Source organism: Macrobrachium nipponense, chromosome 8 (genome assembly GCF_015104395.2).
Source record: "Macrobrachium nipponense isolate FS-2020 chromosome 8, ASM1510439v2, whole genome shotgun sequence".
Classification (NCBI taxonomy): domain Eukaryota; kingdom Metazoa; phylum Arthropoda; class Malacostraca; order Decapoda; family Palaemonidae; genus Macrobrachium; species Macrobrachium nipponense.
The window spans coordinates 44,780,466-44,799,322 of record NC_087203.1 but is presented as its reverse complement, the minus strand read 5'-3'; the positions used below and the strand labels follow the sequence as shown (position 1 = coordinate 44,799,322).

General features: G+C 38.6%; 1 protein-coding gene across 7 annotated transcripts in view; it reads right to left on the bottom strand.

The window, feature by feature from the left end:
* LOC135222732 (uncharacterized) overlaps window positions 1-17,664 on the bottom strand; it is a 377,836-nt gene extending 360,172 nt beyond the window's left edge. For 2 of the 7 annotated variants that reach the window (XR_010316323.1, XM_064260961.1), the window contains exons 1-3: window positions 17,558-17,664; window positions 12,657-12,859; window positions 3,816-4,167 (exon numbers count right to left, since the gene is read on the bottom strand). Coding sequence is in view for 6 of the 7 variants with exons in the window: in XM_064260961.1 (XP_064117031.1) it covers window positions 3,816-4,167; window positions 12,657-12,721 (417 nt within the window). In the remaining variant the exon portion in view is untranslated. The other 5 variants (XM_064260964.1, XM_064260963.1, XM_064260962.1 and 2 more) reach the window with 5 other exon arrangements.
* Between the last annotated feature and the right edge of the window lie 1,193 nt (window positions 17,665-18,857).

Genomic DNA, 18,857 nt, shown 5'->3' with positions numbered 1-18,857 from the left:
TTATAAAAGGGTCTTCATTAGTAAACGACTTATTATCCTCAAAAGATATTCCCATGTTTATAGTGGCTTTGTTTGTATGGTGTTTTTACGTTGCATGGAACCAGTGGTTATTCAGCAACGGGACCAACGGCTTTACGTGACTTCCGAACCACGTCGAGAGTGAACTTCTATCACCAGAAATACATATCTCTCACTCCTCAATGGAATGGCCGAGAATCGAACCCGCGACCACCGAGGTGGGAAGCAAACACCATACCAACCACGCCACTGAGGCGCTGTGTTTATAGTGGCGCCTTCAACTAATCTTCCCACGTGAGAATAGTCGCTTTTAAAAATAATTTGTGCACCATCCCAATTGATTCTGTGGTCTAAATTAAATTGTCACCAGTTTTAGCTAACCTTTGCTTGGAGTTCATAGAAGTTGAAATATTAGAGAGATGTAACCCCAACTGTAAGCATGCTCTGTGTGTGAGATATGTAGACGACATATTTATTGTTTTTTACGGCGACGACGTAGCTTTAGACTGCTTACTGAATACTGCCAGCAACGTTGTTTATTCGATAAAGTGTACAGTTGAAAAAGAGTTTGATGGTAAGATTTCTTTCTTAGATGTTTTAATTCATAGGGATGTAAACAGTAACTCTTTCAAATTTTCAGTTTTTAGAAAAGCTACCAACAAAGAAAATTATATTCATTATTTTTTCCACCACTCACAACAAGTTAAAAGGAATGTAATTATGAGTTTTGTTTTAAGGGCCCTTCGTATATGCGACCCAGTATTTCTGGACGGAAAACCCAAACATGTTGTAGACAATTTTAGGTCCTTAAAGTACCCAGAACATTTTATTACTGACGCCATAAGCCGAGCTAAAAAGAAGTTTTACATTGGTCAAGATAATAAGGAAGTAAAAGACAAGAAACGTGTATCATTGCCCTTTCACGATGAAATCTCAAAAGTAGGTGATTATATAAATAAGCACCAAATGGACATAGAAATTGTTTATACCTACAAAAACACTTTGGCAAAAACTCTTACAAAAAACAATAACAGTACCAAGAGAACTAATGGATTTTACAAGGTTCCATGTCTTGACTGCGGTGGTTGTTACTACGGGGAAAGTGGTAGGGGGATTAGAGGTAAGATTACGGGAACACAGAAGAGCCATGATCTTCATGCACAGGGAAGCGCTTTGGTGGCTCATAGTTTTAATTTAGACCACAGAATCAATTGGGATGGTGCACAAATTATTTTTAAAAGCAACGATTCTCACGTGAGAAGATTAGTTGAAGGCGCCGCTATAAACATGGGAATATCTTTAGAGGATAATAAGTCGTTTACTAATGAAGACCCTTTTATAAATACTTTCATTGCCAGGCAATACTTAAAAGATTTTAATTTTAAAACTGACGTTGACCATGTGAACTCTGATGCTCTGCTTCCTCTTCCCCTCTCTCTCTCCAGATAGCCGACGTCCCTCTGGATGTTTCCGACTATGGCACCTATGCAGTGCAAGCAAGAGCAACTTCACAGGTTCGGAGATCGAGGAGGTTGGCGCAACTGCCTGTTGAGTTCGGGATTACACAAACCAGCACTTCGATGATGGGCTGTTATTTTCTCGCCCCGCCCACCTTTTTAGATGCTCTTCGGGAGGAAACTATCCTCTTCATTAATTTTAACGTTCACTGAGAACAGTGTTCGAAAGTCTTTGTTATATATTTTTACATAGAAATATATTTTTAATATATAATTGTGGATATTTTTTAACAATTTGTTTTCACGAAACTGTGAATTTCTTCACATCACTGCTCGTTATGCACATTACTTCTGCATTGCTTTCACCTCCCTCCGCCAACATCACAGCACTCTTTGGCCCTCCGTCTTAAGAAATTTTGGCAAAAGCGCTTTTATTCCAACTATTCATTTTGCACTTGTACATCAGTTCATAATATCTAAGCTGCACAAAAGAGGTTTCCTTCCTTTTCTGTATTTTTCCATACAATATTCTATTTGGGATTTAATCATCATCCATAATTTTACTATGACCCATCCAATAAAATCTCCTGTTTATACAGGAGCAGTAACAATAAAGTCAGAATGTTTCACTTTCAGGAGTTCCACATTTGTCACTCTGTAATACCCATGAAGGCTCTCTCTTAAGCAAGCATTCCTGTTGAACCAAACTCATTACTGCTTTACCAATGCAGGTGAATATTTCTCCATCCACACAAAGAAAACAACAACTCCTTTAATGGACAGCAACAATTTCTTAACCAGTGATGAGGCATGAGTTTATGTGGCGCTGATATGTTAAGCAGCTTTGTAAGGATGAAGCAGCATATACATTCTTAAGTGTAGTCCATGCCTGCTGTTCAGTTGCATTCGTGGTTTTAACTTCTGAAAATAAGCGTACAAATTTCTCCCTTTGAACTTGAGTGCTTCCCATCAGAAATGTCAATATAAAGGTACTAGAAATATTTCTTACTTTGTGAATCTTCTTTAATATACTATCTTGCAGCAAACACACCTCTAATCAGATATGTCACAACCGGTGGACTTACTAAATACTACTGGGAAGGACATTTCAAATGTCTCTTTTAGGTGAAAATAACATTATAGTTTGATTTCTCCATGGTATCTGTCTGCTTATTTTACCATGGAAATATGTTTTAATTACACAAACAAATGCTGGTGCATACCTCTAGCATTCTAACATTCCTATCAGTTCCCCACACCTTTTCTAAGCTGCAGTGGCCATTAATCATGATCAGAACTAGCCACATTAAAGTTCCCTATGATAATTAAATGATGTCTCATTAGTAACCAATTCATTTCATTTGACATACGACTAAATACTAATACTTTCTCCACTGTTGGAATAAAAGGTCATTTACAGAAAGAAGGAAAATGGTAGATGAAACAACTGATCATTGAGGGACAACATCCGAAGCACAGATAGCACCATCTATTAAAATGTATATGAACAGGGATGACTAAAACATACAGAGTAAAGCCATAATTGAACAAGTCTGGCTACTGAGAAATTACTAGACTACGTATACCAACCATGTCGATAGCCTTTGAGATATCTGGAGTAATAAAATAGTTCTCCAATGTTTGTGAGAATTGATGACAAGGTATGGAAGGAAGGAATATAGAATTTAGACCAAAGGCCTTAAGGCCAGAAGGGTTTGAAAGGTGTAACAGCAGGAAAACCTTGTCGTTGCACTACAAAACAACAGTTAGGAGGGTGGATATCAATGTGGAAGAAAGAGAATATGAATGGAGGTACAGCAAAAGGAATAAAAGGGGTTGCAGCTGGTGGATGGCAAGGTATGTCCTGGTTACAACAGGACAAAACCTCAACAGTTATGCCTTAAATGTGACGCTTTTGTTAGGAATGAAGACGTCAGGATGAGACTGAGGCAAATGCCAGTCAGTATCAGGCTGAAAAGGGGAAGGCTGAAATGGTTTTGGACATGTTGAGAGGATGGATGAAAATAATGACCACAGGAGAGCACTGAGAGCAATACGAGTAGGAAGAAGAGTGCTGGGAAGGCCAAGAACGTGGTGGTTATACATAATTGTCAGAGATCTTGAAGAAGAAATCCAGAACCTAGAGGCGAGGGAAATGGCTCAGGATAGAGACAGATGGAGAGGAACTGGATCAGCCTTATGCCACTGGCCAGTGGCAGGAAGATAAATGAAATGAAATGAAATGAAGGTTAAACTACTTGTAGGAAATGACACGTCATACTAAAACTGTTATCGTATCTTATAGTTTTTTGTCTATTACACAATTTTTCAGTTTCTTACCGGCTGTGAATGTGGCATGTCACCAACGACATCTTTCAGAAATGAATCCATGATATCAAACCAGTAGCTAGATGGTGCGTATTTTTCCCCAACTGCAGCGGCAGCGCGTACCTTCTTGAGTTCATTGTGATATTTGGCACGCATGAGCCTTATTTTTGCCTTAACTGCATCAACATCCAAACCTGGCATCCCCATCTGGAAGACTAGGTCAGCAAAGGCAGCTTTTCTTGGGTCTCTCATATGGTAAAGATCACATTTTGGGTTCCATAGACACTCGTGGGATTTGTATGCATGTATGAATTTCACTGTCGTCACTACACTCCATCGGCCTGCCATTCTGGTGGCTTGGGTTCTTTTGCAGAATTTAGATTAAGTTAATTTATTGCAGAATTTAGATTAAGTTAATTAAAATTTCTGATAAAAACAAGTACAGCTGGGTGAGTCATGATACATTCCAATCTGTGTGAACACTTAACGCTGGTGCATGCACACAGCTGTCATCTCGTCGTTTCTACAATATTGCTAAGTTTAGTTTCTACAATATTGCTAAGTTTAGTTTCTACAATATTGCTAAGTTTAGTTTCTACAATATTGCTAAGTTTAGTATGTAATATTTACTACACGTTCAATCTAATACAGGTATACTACCTCCTCATTATCCTGTCATATCTTCTAAGATTTAACTGATCAGTCACTATTTATATGAACATAACATCGTGGAATTCATGGTACACACATGCATTACGTTTCTCTACAGTATACATATCAACTCATATTCAGGTACCCACTGTGTAATTTGTATAATTTAAAATGATTGTTGGAGATAGAAAAAATGTATCATAAGCTGGTTTATTTAACTTAACTGATGCATGTTACTCAAAACATTACCCCCATTTGAAGAGGAAAGGTAAATCCAACTTTTATTAATATTTAAAAAAAAAACTTCAAATAACTATAAGTATTACTTGCTTTATACTGTTCCTCCTTTTGTTTAAACAACTGGTTCCTAAACTTTTTATTACCATGCTCACTTACAGTTGGTCCTTCTCTCCACATCCCCCTTGCATCTATGAGTAAAATTCCCTCTCAGATTTAAAGGAAAAAAAAAGATGAAAAAAAAAAAAAAAAAGAGGAAGAGAAGGGGGTTTTGAGTGATGGAGAGGAAGATAAATAATTACAAAACATGGCTAAGCCTAATGAGTCTATCTAGAGTAGTAGTAGACTATAGGAAACTAATGTTAAAAGGCGACACTTTTGCATTTTTTCATATACTTCTGAATATTAGTTGCTCACTCTTGTTAAGAGAATAACAAATATAATTAGAGAATTTTTAATTTTTCCCTAGGGCTCTCCTGGAAATTGCTGACCCACCCCTAAGGGGGCACATCTTTGCCCCCCAATTTTCTTAAGAATCCCTGTATTACCAACTACTTTTTCACTTTCTATTTCAACAAGTACTTCACATATCCTTAGGTTTAACAAATTACACTTTCCCCTCCCACTCTCAACATCTTACTAATACATATTTCTTCAATTACACTTACGTACGTATATTAGTACTACATCAGTGCACAGCCACAAGCACGCTGTTACGCAAACATTATTTTAATGTTTCTTCCACATGGAATTTATGCATTTTCTGACAAACCTCAGCACCTATTCCCCATCCCCACTGTTTTATCTTCAAGTTATATGTAATATACTCCCAAAGTCATATATTTAATTCACACACACTCCAAATGTACAAGAGGCATAAACAATTACATACCTCTTTTCAGTTTCACTGAACATGGCAAAGAAATATCATACAACAATGCAATGCTTTAAGGCTTTTAAGTCTTATATTCAATTCCTGCTGCTACATTCACCACCCGTATTATGTGAACACATTGAAAAATTTTGTGTACGTATAGAACAAAACAACCAGCACCCACATTGCGTGGGAATTGCCATATTCTCACTTAATCTCATGAAATGACTGAAATAATAATAAATGTGTAAGATTTTGTTTAATCCTCCAAGATATAATGGTAATCCACATATACGTGTTCCTGCAGATACACTATCCCATTCATTTATTGGTGTTCAAACACTCCTAGTTATGCTAGCTGCTTCCTTATTTTCAGGTCAGTTCAAAAGTCTTATTGCTGCACTTGTCCAAAAAATGCCTCTGTAATTTTACAAAGCATAATGCAATGTGATTTTATTCTGATAAACAGTCCAACATTAAGTTAAACAAACAACTAATTTTCTGTCAAGTGCAATTTTTGTGGAATACGCAACTACAGTATCGCTAGTTGCATCAGTGGTTGTGGTGGTTGTGATGAAAAACCATGGATTGTTTTAAGTAGCCACTGCAACCATCATTCTGCCGAGGTGCAGAGCACATTTTCAATAGCTTGACAAAAACCCCTTGATTCTCCTTTGCAAGCAGAATTCTGTTTAAATATACTTACATCAGCCTGATAAATACTGATTCACAAAATTACTGAAACTTCAGAGGTGGAGAAAAAGTGGGGACATTCAGTGCATCACAGTAGTCATGATCACCAGCAAAAGGTTATTATTCCTCCAAATTTTATATATCCCAACAAGAAAACTTTCTTCTAAATAAAAATTTCTAGCATACTTTTCCAACTGCGTTGGATACTGGCTACATGCAAAATCTATGTCCTGCCCTGTGATATGTACTAATCTGTTTTCTTGTTTAGACTCTTGATTAATAAGAAGCCTCTTGTATGTAGATGTGAACTGAAATGCTGCTGTTGCTCCCATTTACCTGTCTAACAACATCAAAAGAGAACTTGTACAGTAGTGGTCAAAAACTTCAGTTTGTGAGTTTCACTATTTATGAATGGGTCATACAATCTCTGTGTTAATGATTGTTGACAGGAACGCAATACTAAATTGAGTCTTCCTCTGTAAGAATGCACCAATTGTCCATTGCTAAGGGTAAAATGAGAGAGCTGTAGTTCTGTTGCAAGTTGTCTCGCCAGCAAGTGTCATATTTTTTGAGTGGTGCTGAGTTTGTGAGCAAAAAGATTTCTAGAATTCATCAAATCAAAGAAACAATCAATGTATCTAATGAATTCAAATGCTGCATCCAATCCTCAGAATTGAGGAGTTTCAGATCTTTAGCAAAAACTCTAACTGAATTTTGCTAGAGCTGACTGGTCAGCAAAACTGACCTTCACCCTATGTTGTTCCCAGTGCATGAGGAGGAGTTTTCAGTTTGTTACAAAGGCAAGCCCTTCTTCTTTTAGTTTGTGATGATCAGACCTGATGTTGATGTATTTCTTATTAGTTTCAGCATGTGGCACATGTCTAGAACAAATAATGAAAGGTCATCCGTCTCTCCTATATGTAGGAATGATTGACTGAAATCAAAAGGGGTCCCTCATATCAAACATAATAAGACAATGCTAGACATTGACCATTTCACTGTCTGCCAAATAATTGGTAACTGGTATCTGATCGAAGAATATTTGCTTGCCTGGTCTTGTGGAAACATGACTCCTCCAAATGGTCAGAACAGTACCGAATTCTTGCTGAGATTATACCACTTATCACGCTTGATATTTGCAATCACAGATATAGAGTGAGAGATTGGACAGCCTGTGATAGCTAAATAATCCGTCATGTGTGGTGCCACTGCTGTGTTGATTATTATGTAAATAATGATGCAACTCATGCAGTCTGGTGTGAAACCCTGTACTCTACGTGTTTTCTCAGCTGCCCTTCAAGACTGTCAAATGATTTATGCATCATTTACTAAATACAAAATGTAAAAATATTTAATTCTGCTGGCATATTTTTTCTACAGTTAAGCCATAAAGTTTTGCAGATACATATGGATACGTTACAACATCATGATCAAGCACTGACAACCAATTTTTTCATTAGTATTTAAAGATTGGTAAATGATCTTTGCAGAATTTATCAAGGATAATGTGTACTGTATGAAGAAATGAAGTTTTTATTGTAAAACTAATATTGTAATACCTACCTGAACACCTGAACTAGCCCTGGTCACTTACCAGCCCGAACCATCATTTATTAAAAATTTACCAAATCTTTGGTTAAAATAAACGATCAGTGTTGCCAATCTCCTGGCAAACACCCTCGTTACCTAGTTACCAGCCCACCGCTAGTAGCCCTGCCTCACGGGCCGGTCACACCTGCCCTCTCACGTCAATCATAACTCAATAACTCTGTATGAGAGGGGAGGAGGGTGGGAATCATTCAGGTGTTCAGGTAGGTATTACAATATTAGTTTTACAATAAAAACTTCATATTGCAATACACCCCCTGAACACCTGAACTAGCCCGATTAACAACATTAATTTGGAGGTGGGGAATCAAATCTGCCCGGCCCTCCACTGTACTAGTTGTCAGTCAATATAATTGAGTACGCGAGTCAGTCTCAAGTTCATTTGTCACTCGTCCAAGCTAATCTCCCATGTGTGGCCTTCTAGGCCTGCCATATGTGGAGGGAAAAATTCCCTGCACCTCTACCCTAAGGTCAAAACTCATTGAGTGCGGAAGGGATACAAACCTGTTTCCTCTCAGCTGGCTATGTGCCTCACCTGAGTAGAGGAAAAACTGAAGACCTCCCATGTGGCTCTCGGCCTCTCATGTATGGAGGGAATCTGAAGACCTCCCATGTGGCTCTCGGCCTCTCATGTATGGAGGGAATCTGAAGACCTCCCATGTGGCTCTCGGCCTCTCATGTATGGAGGGAAACTGAAGACCTCCCATGTGGCCTTAGGCCTCTCATGTACGGAGGAGACAACGGTGTCGTCGATCGTAGTGATGTCCTCTCTTGTAGTGTTGTACCTGCCTGTCTGTACTCTGCCTGGTTGGCACTTGGAAGAATACCCTCAGATAGACCCAGACATGTTCTTTCCTATCTTTCCTAATACTTAAAATCCTCTTGTGATATATCATATCATGAATACCTTATACATATTCCGAATATTCGCTCCCTACTCTAATACTAACTCAGACAGCAAGATTGTTGGGTTTAAAAATAGAATTTAGGCCAAAGGCCGGCCGAGTATTGGGACCTATGAGGTCAGTCAGCGCTGAAGGGAAATTGAGAAAGTTTGAAAAGGTGTGAAAGGAAGAAAAACCTCTGTTGCACAATGAGTCCAGTGTTAGGAGAGCGTGGAAAATAGGATGAGAGAATATGGAGAGAATATGAAATCAGAAAAGTGAGAGAGAGAGAGAGAGAGAGAGAGAGAGAGAGAGAGAGAGAGAGAGAGAAACACAATCGTCTAGGATAAAGAGAGAGATAAAATCAGAGAGAGAGAGAGAGAGAGAGAGAGAGAGAGAGAGAGAGAGAGAGAGAGAGAGAGAGAAATTACGATCGTCTAATATCTCCACCTCCGCAAATTGCAGCAAGTTAAAAGGGTATTATCTTAACGATAATACTCGTATAACTCCGTACAGCTATGAACAACCGAACGAGAACTTGTTGCTAATGCGATCGACTCCTATAACAACATCACTTTATTGTATTGATCAGCGTGTGACAGTGATCGAATCCGATAGCAACATCCGTTATTGTATTCATCCGCGTGGGACGGTAATTACTGTATTCATGTTATAAATGCAGCTGAAGCTAATAAGGCAAAATTACGTTCATCAGCAACCTGGACAGAAGTCCCGAGCTTATGTATGAATTCCAACGCAGCCGTGGTAAAAGAAACTAATAGCATGAAAGAGCTCATTACTGTTGTTTTCACACAGACAAAGGATTAATAACGTATATAAAGTGTAAAGTTCGTAATACCTATGAAAACGAGTGAAAAACGATCGGAATCCTAAATTTAACGCCATCTAACCCGAGTGAAAAACTAGCTTCCAATGAGACGTATCAGTCAAATTTTGGTCTTAAATTACATCGTAAGACGAACAGTATGACTTCGTTACATAAGTTAAGTATCCAGATATTCATTAATATGCTAACTAAGGACAAAAACATTAGCCGAGACCAAGTGATATGGTTGAATCTGAAGCCAAGGAGAAAAAAAAAAAAAATAGACTAGCCGGCATCCTTGTCTGTCTAAACCACACCTCCTTACAATAGTGCTGTTTGACGACAAGCTAGTGTAATTATAATTTAATTGAAAAGTAATAAAATAATATTTAAAGGTAATTAAATTAACTTTATTAGGCCTAATATTAATTTCAGTTGTCATTGTAATTTGATAATACGACTGGTAATAATTTGTAACTGTAATTGACATAAGCTCAATATAAATACTGACGGCAATAGTCTGTTAAACGTATGAAGACGTCATACATACAAATTCCTTATATCTGACATCTGATTATATGCCCCAAGATAAATACCTCATTGACTATATTAAATGTCAACATAGTTGAAGACACGTCTCCTTTAAGACGTTTGTACAAACTTGGCATAAGTGAGAGTGTTGTTACGTTAGTCATTTTAGTCAATCAGGAGAGAATGAGATGGATACGGCGACGCAAACCCGTATCCGTCATCCGCTGATTCCAGCGTGAATGACTGCCGAGTTTAGTGTTTATACTACGCCAATATGATGATACACATAATACAATTATAATGCTTTAGTCGGACAGAATCCGATCTTCATTCTGTTCGATTACATTCATATTAATTATCCTCAGATCGGATTCTCGTTCGTTTTCAATTACACCTGTATTGAATTATCCGAAGTCAAGAATGCCTTAAGCCTACAGCGTTAGCCAATATAAAAATAACTACCGATATGTTGTACAGCGAATACTTTAGGTTAGGCTAGGCTACTGAATATGCATACGATATATCATCGTGAACACTAGGCTAACCGTAGTTAATTTTATTCGATTTCTCTTCATACTGAACATCGTAAGTCAATATGCATTGAACGGAGAATTAGTTGATATTAACAATTATCGTATCGTATACGTAGAGGAAAGTAACCTTAAAGACGAAGGAGCATATCTGAAAGACCAACCCTGGCCTAAAAGCTTCTGATGCAAGGAACTCTAAGCAGGAAAAAGCCCAAAGATGCTCTAAGGACACTGTGCCTCTAAAAACTACTACTTTTAATAGAAAACCGACCCGAAGAAGCCTGCACTTCTCTTCCTAAACTAAACACTATGTAGCCTATTATCCCTACTCGTCTATATCTGACCTAAGTTTTTATCATCCTGAGAACTTACACATCGAGGGAAGGGGAATCTGCTGCCAACACTGCCTGCTCCGCGCCAGGGGGGACGGCGGATCCTGCCGTGGGCTTGCGGATCCCCATAACCCCCAGCACCGGTTAGGGCTGATTCTGGAACAGGCAGGGGAGCTGGAAAAGAACGATTAGTAATTTCAGTATCCCTATTGCTCGATCTATCCTCACATAATCTTGACCTAAAATCGGTAACAGAGATGTCATCGAGGGAAGGGGAATCTGCTGCCAACACTGCCTGCTCCGCGCCAGGGGGGACGGCGGATCCTGCCCGTGGGCTTGCGGATCCCCATAACCCCCAGCACCGGTTAGGGCTGATTCTGGAACAGGCAGGGGAGCTGGAACAGAACGATTAGTAATTTCAGTATCCCTATTGCTCGATCTATCCTCACATAATCTTGACATAAAATCGGTAACAGAGATGTCATACTCGATGTCCGCGTACTCTCAAGTCTCTTAAAGAGCACTGTCTCTAAGTCTTTATCTTGATCTACGTTAGTCTCTTCCTGCCTACAGTTACTTCTTAATACGAGACCTTTCCTATGTTTGAGATACCCTAACATCTGGTCCAAAGACCACTCCTGACATTCCAAACATCTGGTTTTTACATTATATTGAACAGGCCTACGATTTACGCATAAGGAATGACTATCGTGTCATAGGGTACTCATCCTTTTCTTGCATTGTTGGCAAAGACGATACGTTGTTGAACTCCCGCTCGTCGTTTTCTGTGATGTCGTGGCCGAGGATGCAGTAGTCGTTGTCGTAGCCTGTGTTGTTTCTTACTTTGCAGAATCAATGTCTAATGACAAGGTATTAAGAGCAATCCAACCTTAATCCAAAGGGATGCGTAATTCGCCACCAAATTCAATCAAATCAAAGGTGCAAATGAAGGCCGGGCAAGACCAAAAAGGAGTTCGCTGTGGATACATCTGTACTCCACCGCGAACGATAAGTGATTGACGTGAGAGGGCAGGTGTGACCGGCCCGTGAGGCAGGGCTACTAGCGGTGGGCTGGTAACTAGGTAACGAGGGTGTTTGCCAGGAGATTGGCAACACTGATCGTTTATTTTAACCAAAGATTTGGTAAATTTTTAATAAATGATGGTTCGGGCTGGTAAGTGACCAGGGCTAGTTCAGGTGTTCAGGGGGTGTATTGCAATATAAAAATATTCACTATGTCTGCTGTAGTTTTTACACACTTAAACAATAAAGTTGAACAGTTTGTCAACGTTATGTACCTTTCTTTCCACCATAAATTTAGTTTTACTCTCGAGGCAGAACTAATAATTATCGTTCTTTATCCAAGGATCAAACTGACAGGCAGTAAAATTTGACAACAGTATACTCAAATAACTGTCATTTCCAATGCTGTCATCCCTCATAAGCTTCCTCCATAGGCATAATAGTAATATTAATGGCCTAAGTTTAATAGCCTGATACTAACAGCAAATATTTAATAGTCTGTACAATCATTTTATATTGATAGAATTTTCAAATTTACTGCCGTTTGGTTGCAACCTGTGGCTGTTAAAGAATACAGGCTATTATCATTCATTAGACCATTACACATACATACATATTTTTGGCTATTCAAAAAGACAAATTCTGTGACTGGTGTCATAAATACCTTAAGTATTCAGGCAGATCATATTCAGAAGGAAAGTCATCTCCTGACAGGTGAGTCCTCTGCATGCTAGCAGGTTTGAAAATGTACTTTGGCAGAAAGTGCTTGCTGCATATGCACAATCCATTGTTTGGTTCTTTATCCCTTCCGCAGTTTCTAACCCATGAGAGGTAGTGTGGTCTTGCTCTTTGCTCTTGTCAGGAAACCTTAAACACAAAATTGAGAAAATCAGTCCTGAACCTTACATATTTGAACCTACAAGGCTACTCACAGATCTTACAAGAGAAACTATTTATTTAGTTACAGTATACATGCAATTACAATCTGCAGTAATTCATACTCACAGAGTTGTGATTTAGGGGAGAGTACACTGTATGTACTGTACAGCACCAGATCAAAGCAAATAACCCATGACATAAAAGCTTCAAGTGCAATTGTTACCAGGACATATCTAAAGCTATGTAATACATATGTCAAGTATATGTTACAGTCATACTGACCTGTAATTCAACATATTCACAGGATGAAGTCATTTCATATGGACCAAACCCACAGGGGCCATTGACTTGAAATTCAAGCTTCCAAGGCCTATGGTGTTTATTAAGAAGTAAGACGAGTTAAAGTGAAATTACAGAAGGAGGAGACCCCACTTATTGAATGAAAAAATAAATTAATAAATTAGCAAATAGATAAAAATGAATTAAAATGCAAGGAGAATAGTATCAGGGTAGTCATGTGTTACACCTTCGCTTGAACTTCCAATTGCATGACTTCCTCTAGGAGGCTGTGCCACCGTCCAATGGCATGAGGAATGAAGGACCTCTGGAACCGAGAAGTTTAACACAGAGGCACATTTACTGCATATTGGTGCTACTGTTCAGCGAATCCGGTTGCTCTCAGCAGATAAAAGGGATTAGGTAGCGATCAATTGTGAATGTGAAAGATCCCTGTTGAAATAAAACTTGAGAAAAAGTGACAGACCAGAAACCATCCGTCAACGGTCCAAGTCATAACTATGTATTGGGAAACAGACACCTACCACCCCAAACCACTCTACCTAAAATAGATAAATCTGTGGAAGAAGCTGACATCCACTGTCCACACCAGAGAGCAGTACAGTTGACCACCACTGTTCGTGGACTCACGATTTTCAGACTCACCTATTCGCAGATTTTTCTATGGAATGTATATACTACACAAACCCGGGGAGGTGGGTGCACAAGGTATGAGTTGGTAAAGGGGAGGATGGGTTGGTTGCTAAGTAGAGAGTGTTGGACGTAAATAACATTTGATCACAAAAACTTCTTCAATAAAAGTGCTTAAACTGTTGCAGAAATGAATTTCCAAGGTAAAAGCAGGCACAAAAACATCACTTAGAGTTACCACCAAGGTTGATTGTGCACTTGACAAGTTCTAAGTTATCACAAACCAAATACACATTCATTAAAGCCACAAAGTCCTCTGACAACACTACACAAAAAAAAAATAAATAAATAAATAAATAAATAAACACACTGTAATCACCAATAATAAGGTTTGAATAATGACTGTAACTCACAAACGTACTTACCTTACTAAACACTGAACTCATGAGCTTTCATTTCGGATGGCCAGTAAGGGGGATGCAAACACCAATGTTCTCAATGAACAATCCGTAATGACGCCATAATGTGGATAATTTTGAATACCCAGGCAGTAGCTGTTCTTTAGATTAACCCTCTTATCACAATTAACAGTCAAATGTCATTCTGACAACAAATATATATTACAATTAGTACTACTATTCATTAAGGTAGGCCGCATCTTGCAATTGGGTTTGGGATGGTAGCAAAAAAATGTGCTGTGATAACTATTAAATAATTGGTAATTCTATACAATAGCTCTACCAGCAAGTTATCAAATTTAAGTACTTTCACTAAAAAGAGGGAAGTCCAAGGTTTTGTTTGATATATAAATCTAAGCGGCGCTAGGTCTAAAAGTGGTTTAAAAATCAAAATTAAATTTGACCCACCTGAAAAAAAACTAAGTCCCTCGACTTCATAACTCTCTCAAATTCCTCTCCAGACTGAGCTCTCGTTTGTTTGTTTGTATGTTAAAAACATAGATTATGTCATTATTACATCATCGACTGTATTCTACGTAGCAAGACGTCACCCTAACGTCATAGTTTTAACCAATGATGATTATCCACATTTTACTTGGGACTAGCATTTTAACAAAATTACAATCACGTAACTTGGATACCAAATCAGGCGACAGTTTTACCAAGAAACTAACACTTTTCGATACTTTTCACACAATTTCCACCGCTAATTTATCAGTCTTTTGAGAGCCATGGAGGCGTGTGAACCTTCAAATTCTGGTGCGGTTTCTCATTTACCATCTACTCAGACATCAATTTATGTGGATTTTCTCCCAAGTTATTGTCTTAATTGCTGTTCCTGTAGAAAGTAGGGACAAAGTGACACTTTTAACAGTGATAAGGGATTATATAGAGCCCGGCACTACCATCATTTCCGACTGTTGGAAGGCATACGATTGCCTAAATGAGGAGGGATTTCTTCATTTAAGAGTCAACCACTACTTGAACTTTGTGTACCCACACACTGGAGCTCATACTAATACTATTGAGAGGCGGTGGCGGGATTTGAAGAATCTGTTGCCAAAATACGGTCGTCGAAAGGATCAGTTTGTTGGATACTTGGCTCTTGGCCATTTTAAATTGCATTTTAAAGTATTGGATCATAGGCACCATGCATTCTTAAAGATGGCAGCTCACATTTACCCTCCAACCTAAGTAAGCACACAAAGGGTTTCAGGCTGTCTTATACTTAATATGGCTGTGTAAGGAAGGGGTCGCAGGGGGGGCAAAGCAACCGCCCCCCGCTAGGTAAGGATACGGCTACTAGGTTAGGTTAGGTGGTTTGTTTAGGTTAGCTGGTGGCCTTGTTTATTGCTAATTCTACAAGTGCCATTATTCGTATGTTAAAATGGATTCTTTAATTCATTCCCCACCCAAAAACCCCGGTTTCCCACTGGGGGTCCCCCAAGATTGGAAAGGTTAACAAATAGGGTAAAAATACTGTTCCTCCTCAAAATAAAGGTCAGCTTTAGATAAAGCACTAAGTAATTCATCAGCAAAAAAAATATCAAAATTATTAATGGCAGAGCTATTGTATAGAATTACCAAATAATTAATTATTTACCTAGCCTACTCTATAATACTAGTTGTTAGTAATGATACTGTAAGATAATGAAGTTTTCTTTTCACGAGCACACAGACGTGTTCAAGATTTTCGATGGTCCTAATTTGGAACATTTTAGCTAGAAGAGCGGAGTTTCTTTTGCCGAGAAAAAAAATACATAGCCTAACCCATTTGAGTTTTATTTAATTAACTTTACAGCATTGTTTAGTAGTATGTGCTACCTAGGCTAAGTGTCATCTGCAAACCACCTGAAATTATGACAGGATATTAGCCTATTAGGTACTAGGTATGGGAGGACGTATCGAAAGTGAACGCGTACAATAACCTTGATAGGAAGTTTTCTCTCTCATGGCGGACACAATTACCTAACTTCCCCTGCCCCTCTCCCCACCCGCATTCCAAGCAACAGCAAGGTCCAGACCTTATTTTGCAGTGCTCTGCACAGCCATAATTGTATCATTTCTCAACCAGCAGCACTGCCGACATCAGGGAGAATACGTAAGGGCCTTTTTAGATTGAGAGAATTTTCACTGTCGCCACTGTAATTCAGACAGCCCTTGCGTATTATCATAATGAAGAGTCAAGGGATTCTCGTCAAAAGTTTTGAGGAAAACAAATAGTACATCACATGATTAAGTATTTAACGTAAAACCCAACGTGCACAGTCAATAATTCACCAACTAAAACAATACCTTTGACACAAATTTTAACACTGACAGATTGACAGCGAAGGAACAGTGGTATTAGTAGTAGTAATAGAGATATGCCTTTGAAACGGCTCCCTTGCTTGTTTTATTCCTCCTTTGTTTGTGCTTCTTCTCTCTAGAATACCACATTTCTTTTAGATATTCTCTCCTCTTCTCCACTTCCTCCCTCATTAGATCTACCAATAACGGTATATTAGCTACTAATTCTTCGGATTCAGTCTGGAACACAACAGAGGGTTCAGTTCGGTTTGAAAGTGCCCGCGTTGCAACAGCTCCTCACGGCCGCCTTACGTTATCGTTTCTTATCTCTTTTGGTGCATTTTCTCGTCTTTTCCACATTCGGTGCAAGATGTCATTCTTCTTCACAGCTTCATCTATAGTCGGGCTCAATGTTTTAACGACAGTTGTTTCATGAATGTCCCTGATACCCATCCTGACCCCATCCATCCCTACCTTTCCGGGTTTTAGGATCAGCACGGTTAGGTTGCCATTCTCCTCTGTTCGCTGAAGTAAAAATAATTTTTCCTACTGTAATAGGCTGTTGTATCTCTTTCGACTTGCTTCGTCCGTTGCGCTATTCCTTTCACTGTGATAGGAAATTATCTAGACTTTTCTCCTGCACCGCCATATTTCCACTTCTGCCCACTTCCTTGCATTTATTTTTACTTCCACTTTCTTCAGTCTTCTTTCTTTTACAATATACATCTCTTCTATATGCCGTTTCGTCTGAATTCTGCTAACACCTTTCAGTATAGTCATCGATGATGATGTAAACAAATGGTACTGTAAAAGCTACTTAGAGAACAAGAAGGTTACAGTGGTTTTATCAAATGTTAAATCTGAAAGGAAAGACCTTACTAAAGGAGTGCCCCAAGGCACCGTTCTTGGTCCACTGCTATTTGGCATTCACACGTGGTAAATCTAAACTTAAAATGAAATTAATAGCTAAAGGTTAGAAAGGGAATTACAACTCAAAGGCACACAAACTAACCAAAATTACAAAGAATATGGGCAATCACCCTTTCCAAAGTACACACACAACACAAAAGGTACCGCTACACCAGTCAACTGCGTGACTCAAACGAGGGCGGGGGATGGGGAGCACGTCCCTCTTTTGCATTCAGTTTTATTGGGATACAAGTGATACAATTTCTGTGAATACAGAGTTGACTTACAAAGTTCACATTAACATAAAAATAACTCTTAAGATAATATACAAGTTCGTTATAAAAAATAAACAAAACGCATAATATTGTGGAACTTCAACAAATTGTAATACTTAGTAAAACAAATGGCGGTGAGTGACAACACATTTTGGATGATGTCATGCCCTTGCGGTTACGCGCACACACACTCACATGCTCATGTATAGTGCAGGAAATGGCAAATCGACAACTGTCCGCCCTCCTGCAGACGTTAGCATTTTTTTCCTAAACACGCCAGAAAAGTCCCTTCGACTCTCCTTTCTAGCTTCTTCACTGCTGAATACAGAGATGATTTATGCAGTATCATAGAAAAATCAACCAAAAAATGTTAACCTAAGTGTTATTCTCCCATAGAAGTTCCCACTGCTGCATCTTTCTCTATTTTTAATCCAGTTCTTTCAGAATTGGATTTATTATCCTGAATCTTGTTCATCATTTAGTTCTATTTGCATCTAACCGGGGAGATAGTCAGGTAGCCTACTGGTAGTACTCGACAAAATCTCACCCTCCTCTGTTTCCATTTTGATGGGATTACATGAGACATGTTGAAGTGGTGTGGAAGAGTGATAAAGTGATTGACCAGGGTATACATAATATAAAATATCCTGATAAGGGAAAGGTTTCTGAGAAATGGGTGTAAGTTGTTCCTATAAGGGTAGAGATCAGGCAATGAAAAAAAAAATAGCATAAGGGTATAACACTGTAGTATATGTATTGCATATCAGGAAAAGAATAAGTTTTGTTTTTAGAAGTCAAGATAGACGATTGGATCAACTATACGAGAAAAAAAAAATGTGGTTTCAGAATAGAGGTTTCGGGAGAGTTTTTCTAGTAAAGGAAAATCTTTTGCTAATGCTAGGATGATATAGTAGACAGTGTGGAAGGATGCGAATGAATAACAATTTTTATGATGGAAGAGAAGTTCGTGCAAGAATAAGTAAATGGGAGGGCGACTGGTTCATTATGGCTTTCCCAGAGGCAACTTAGTTCACTGAAGTTGCATAAAATATGTCCTTACAAACGCTTTGGCACTGTTATTTCCTTTCAGTTGCAGGTGTAGCCTACAGGTGATTATTCTTGTACTGA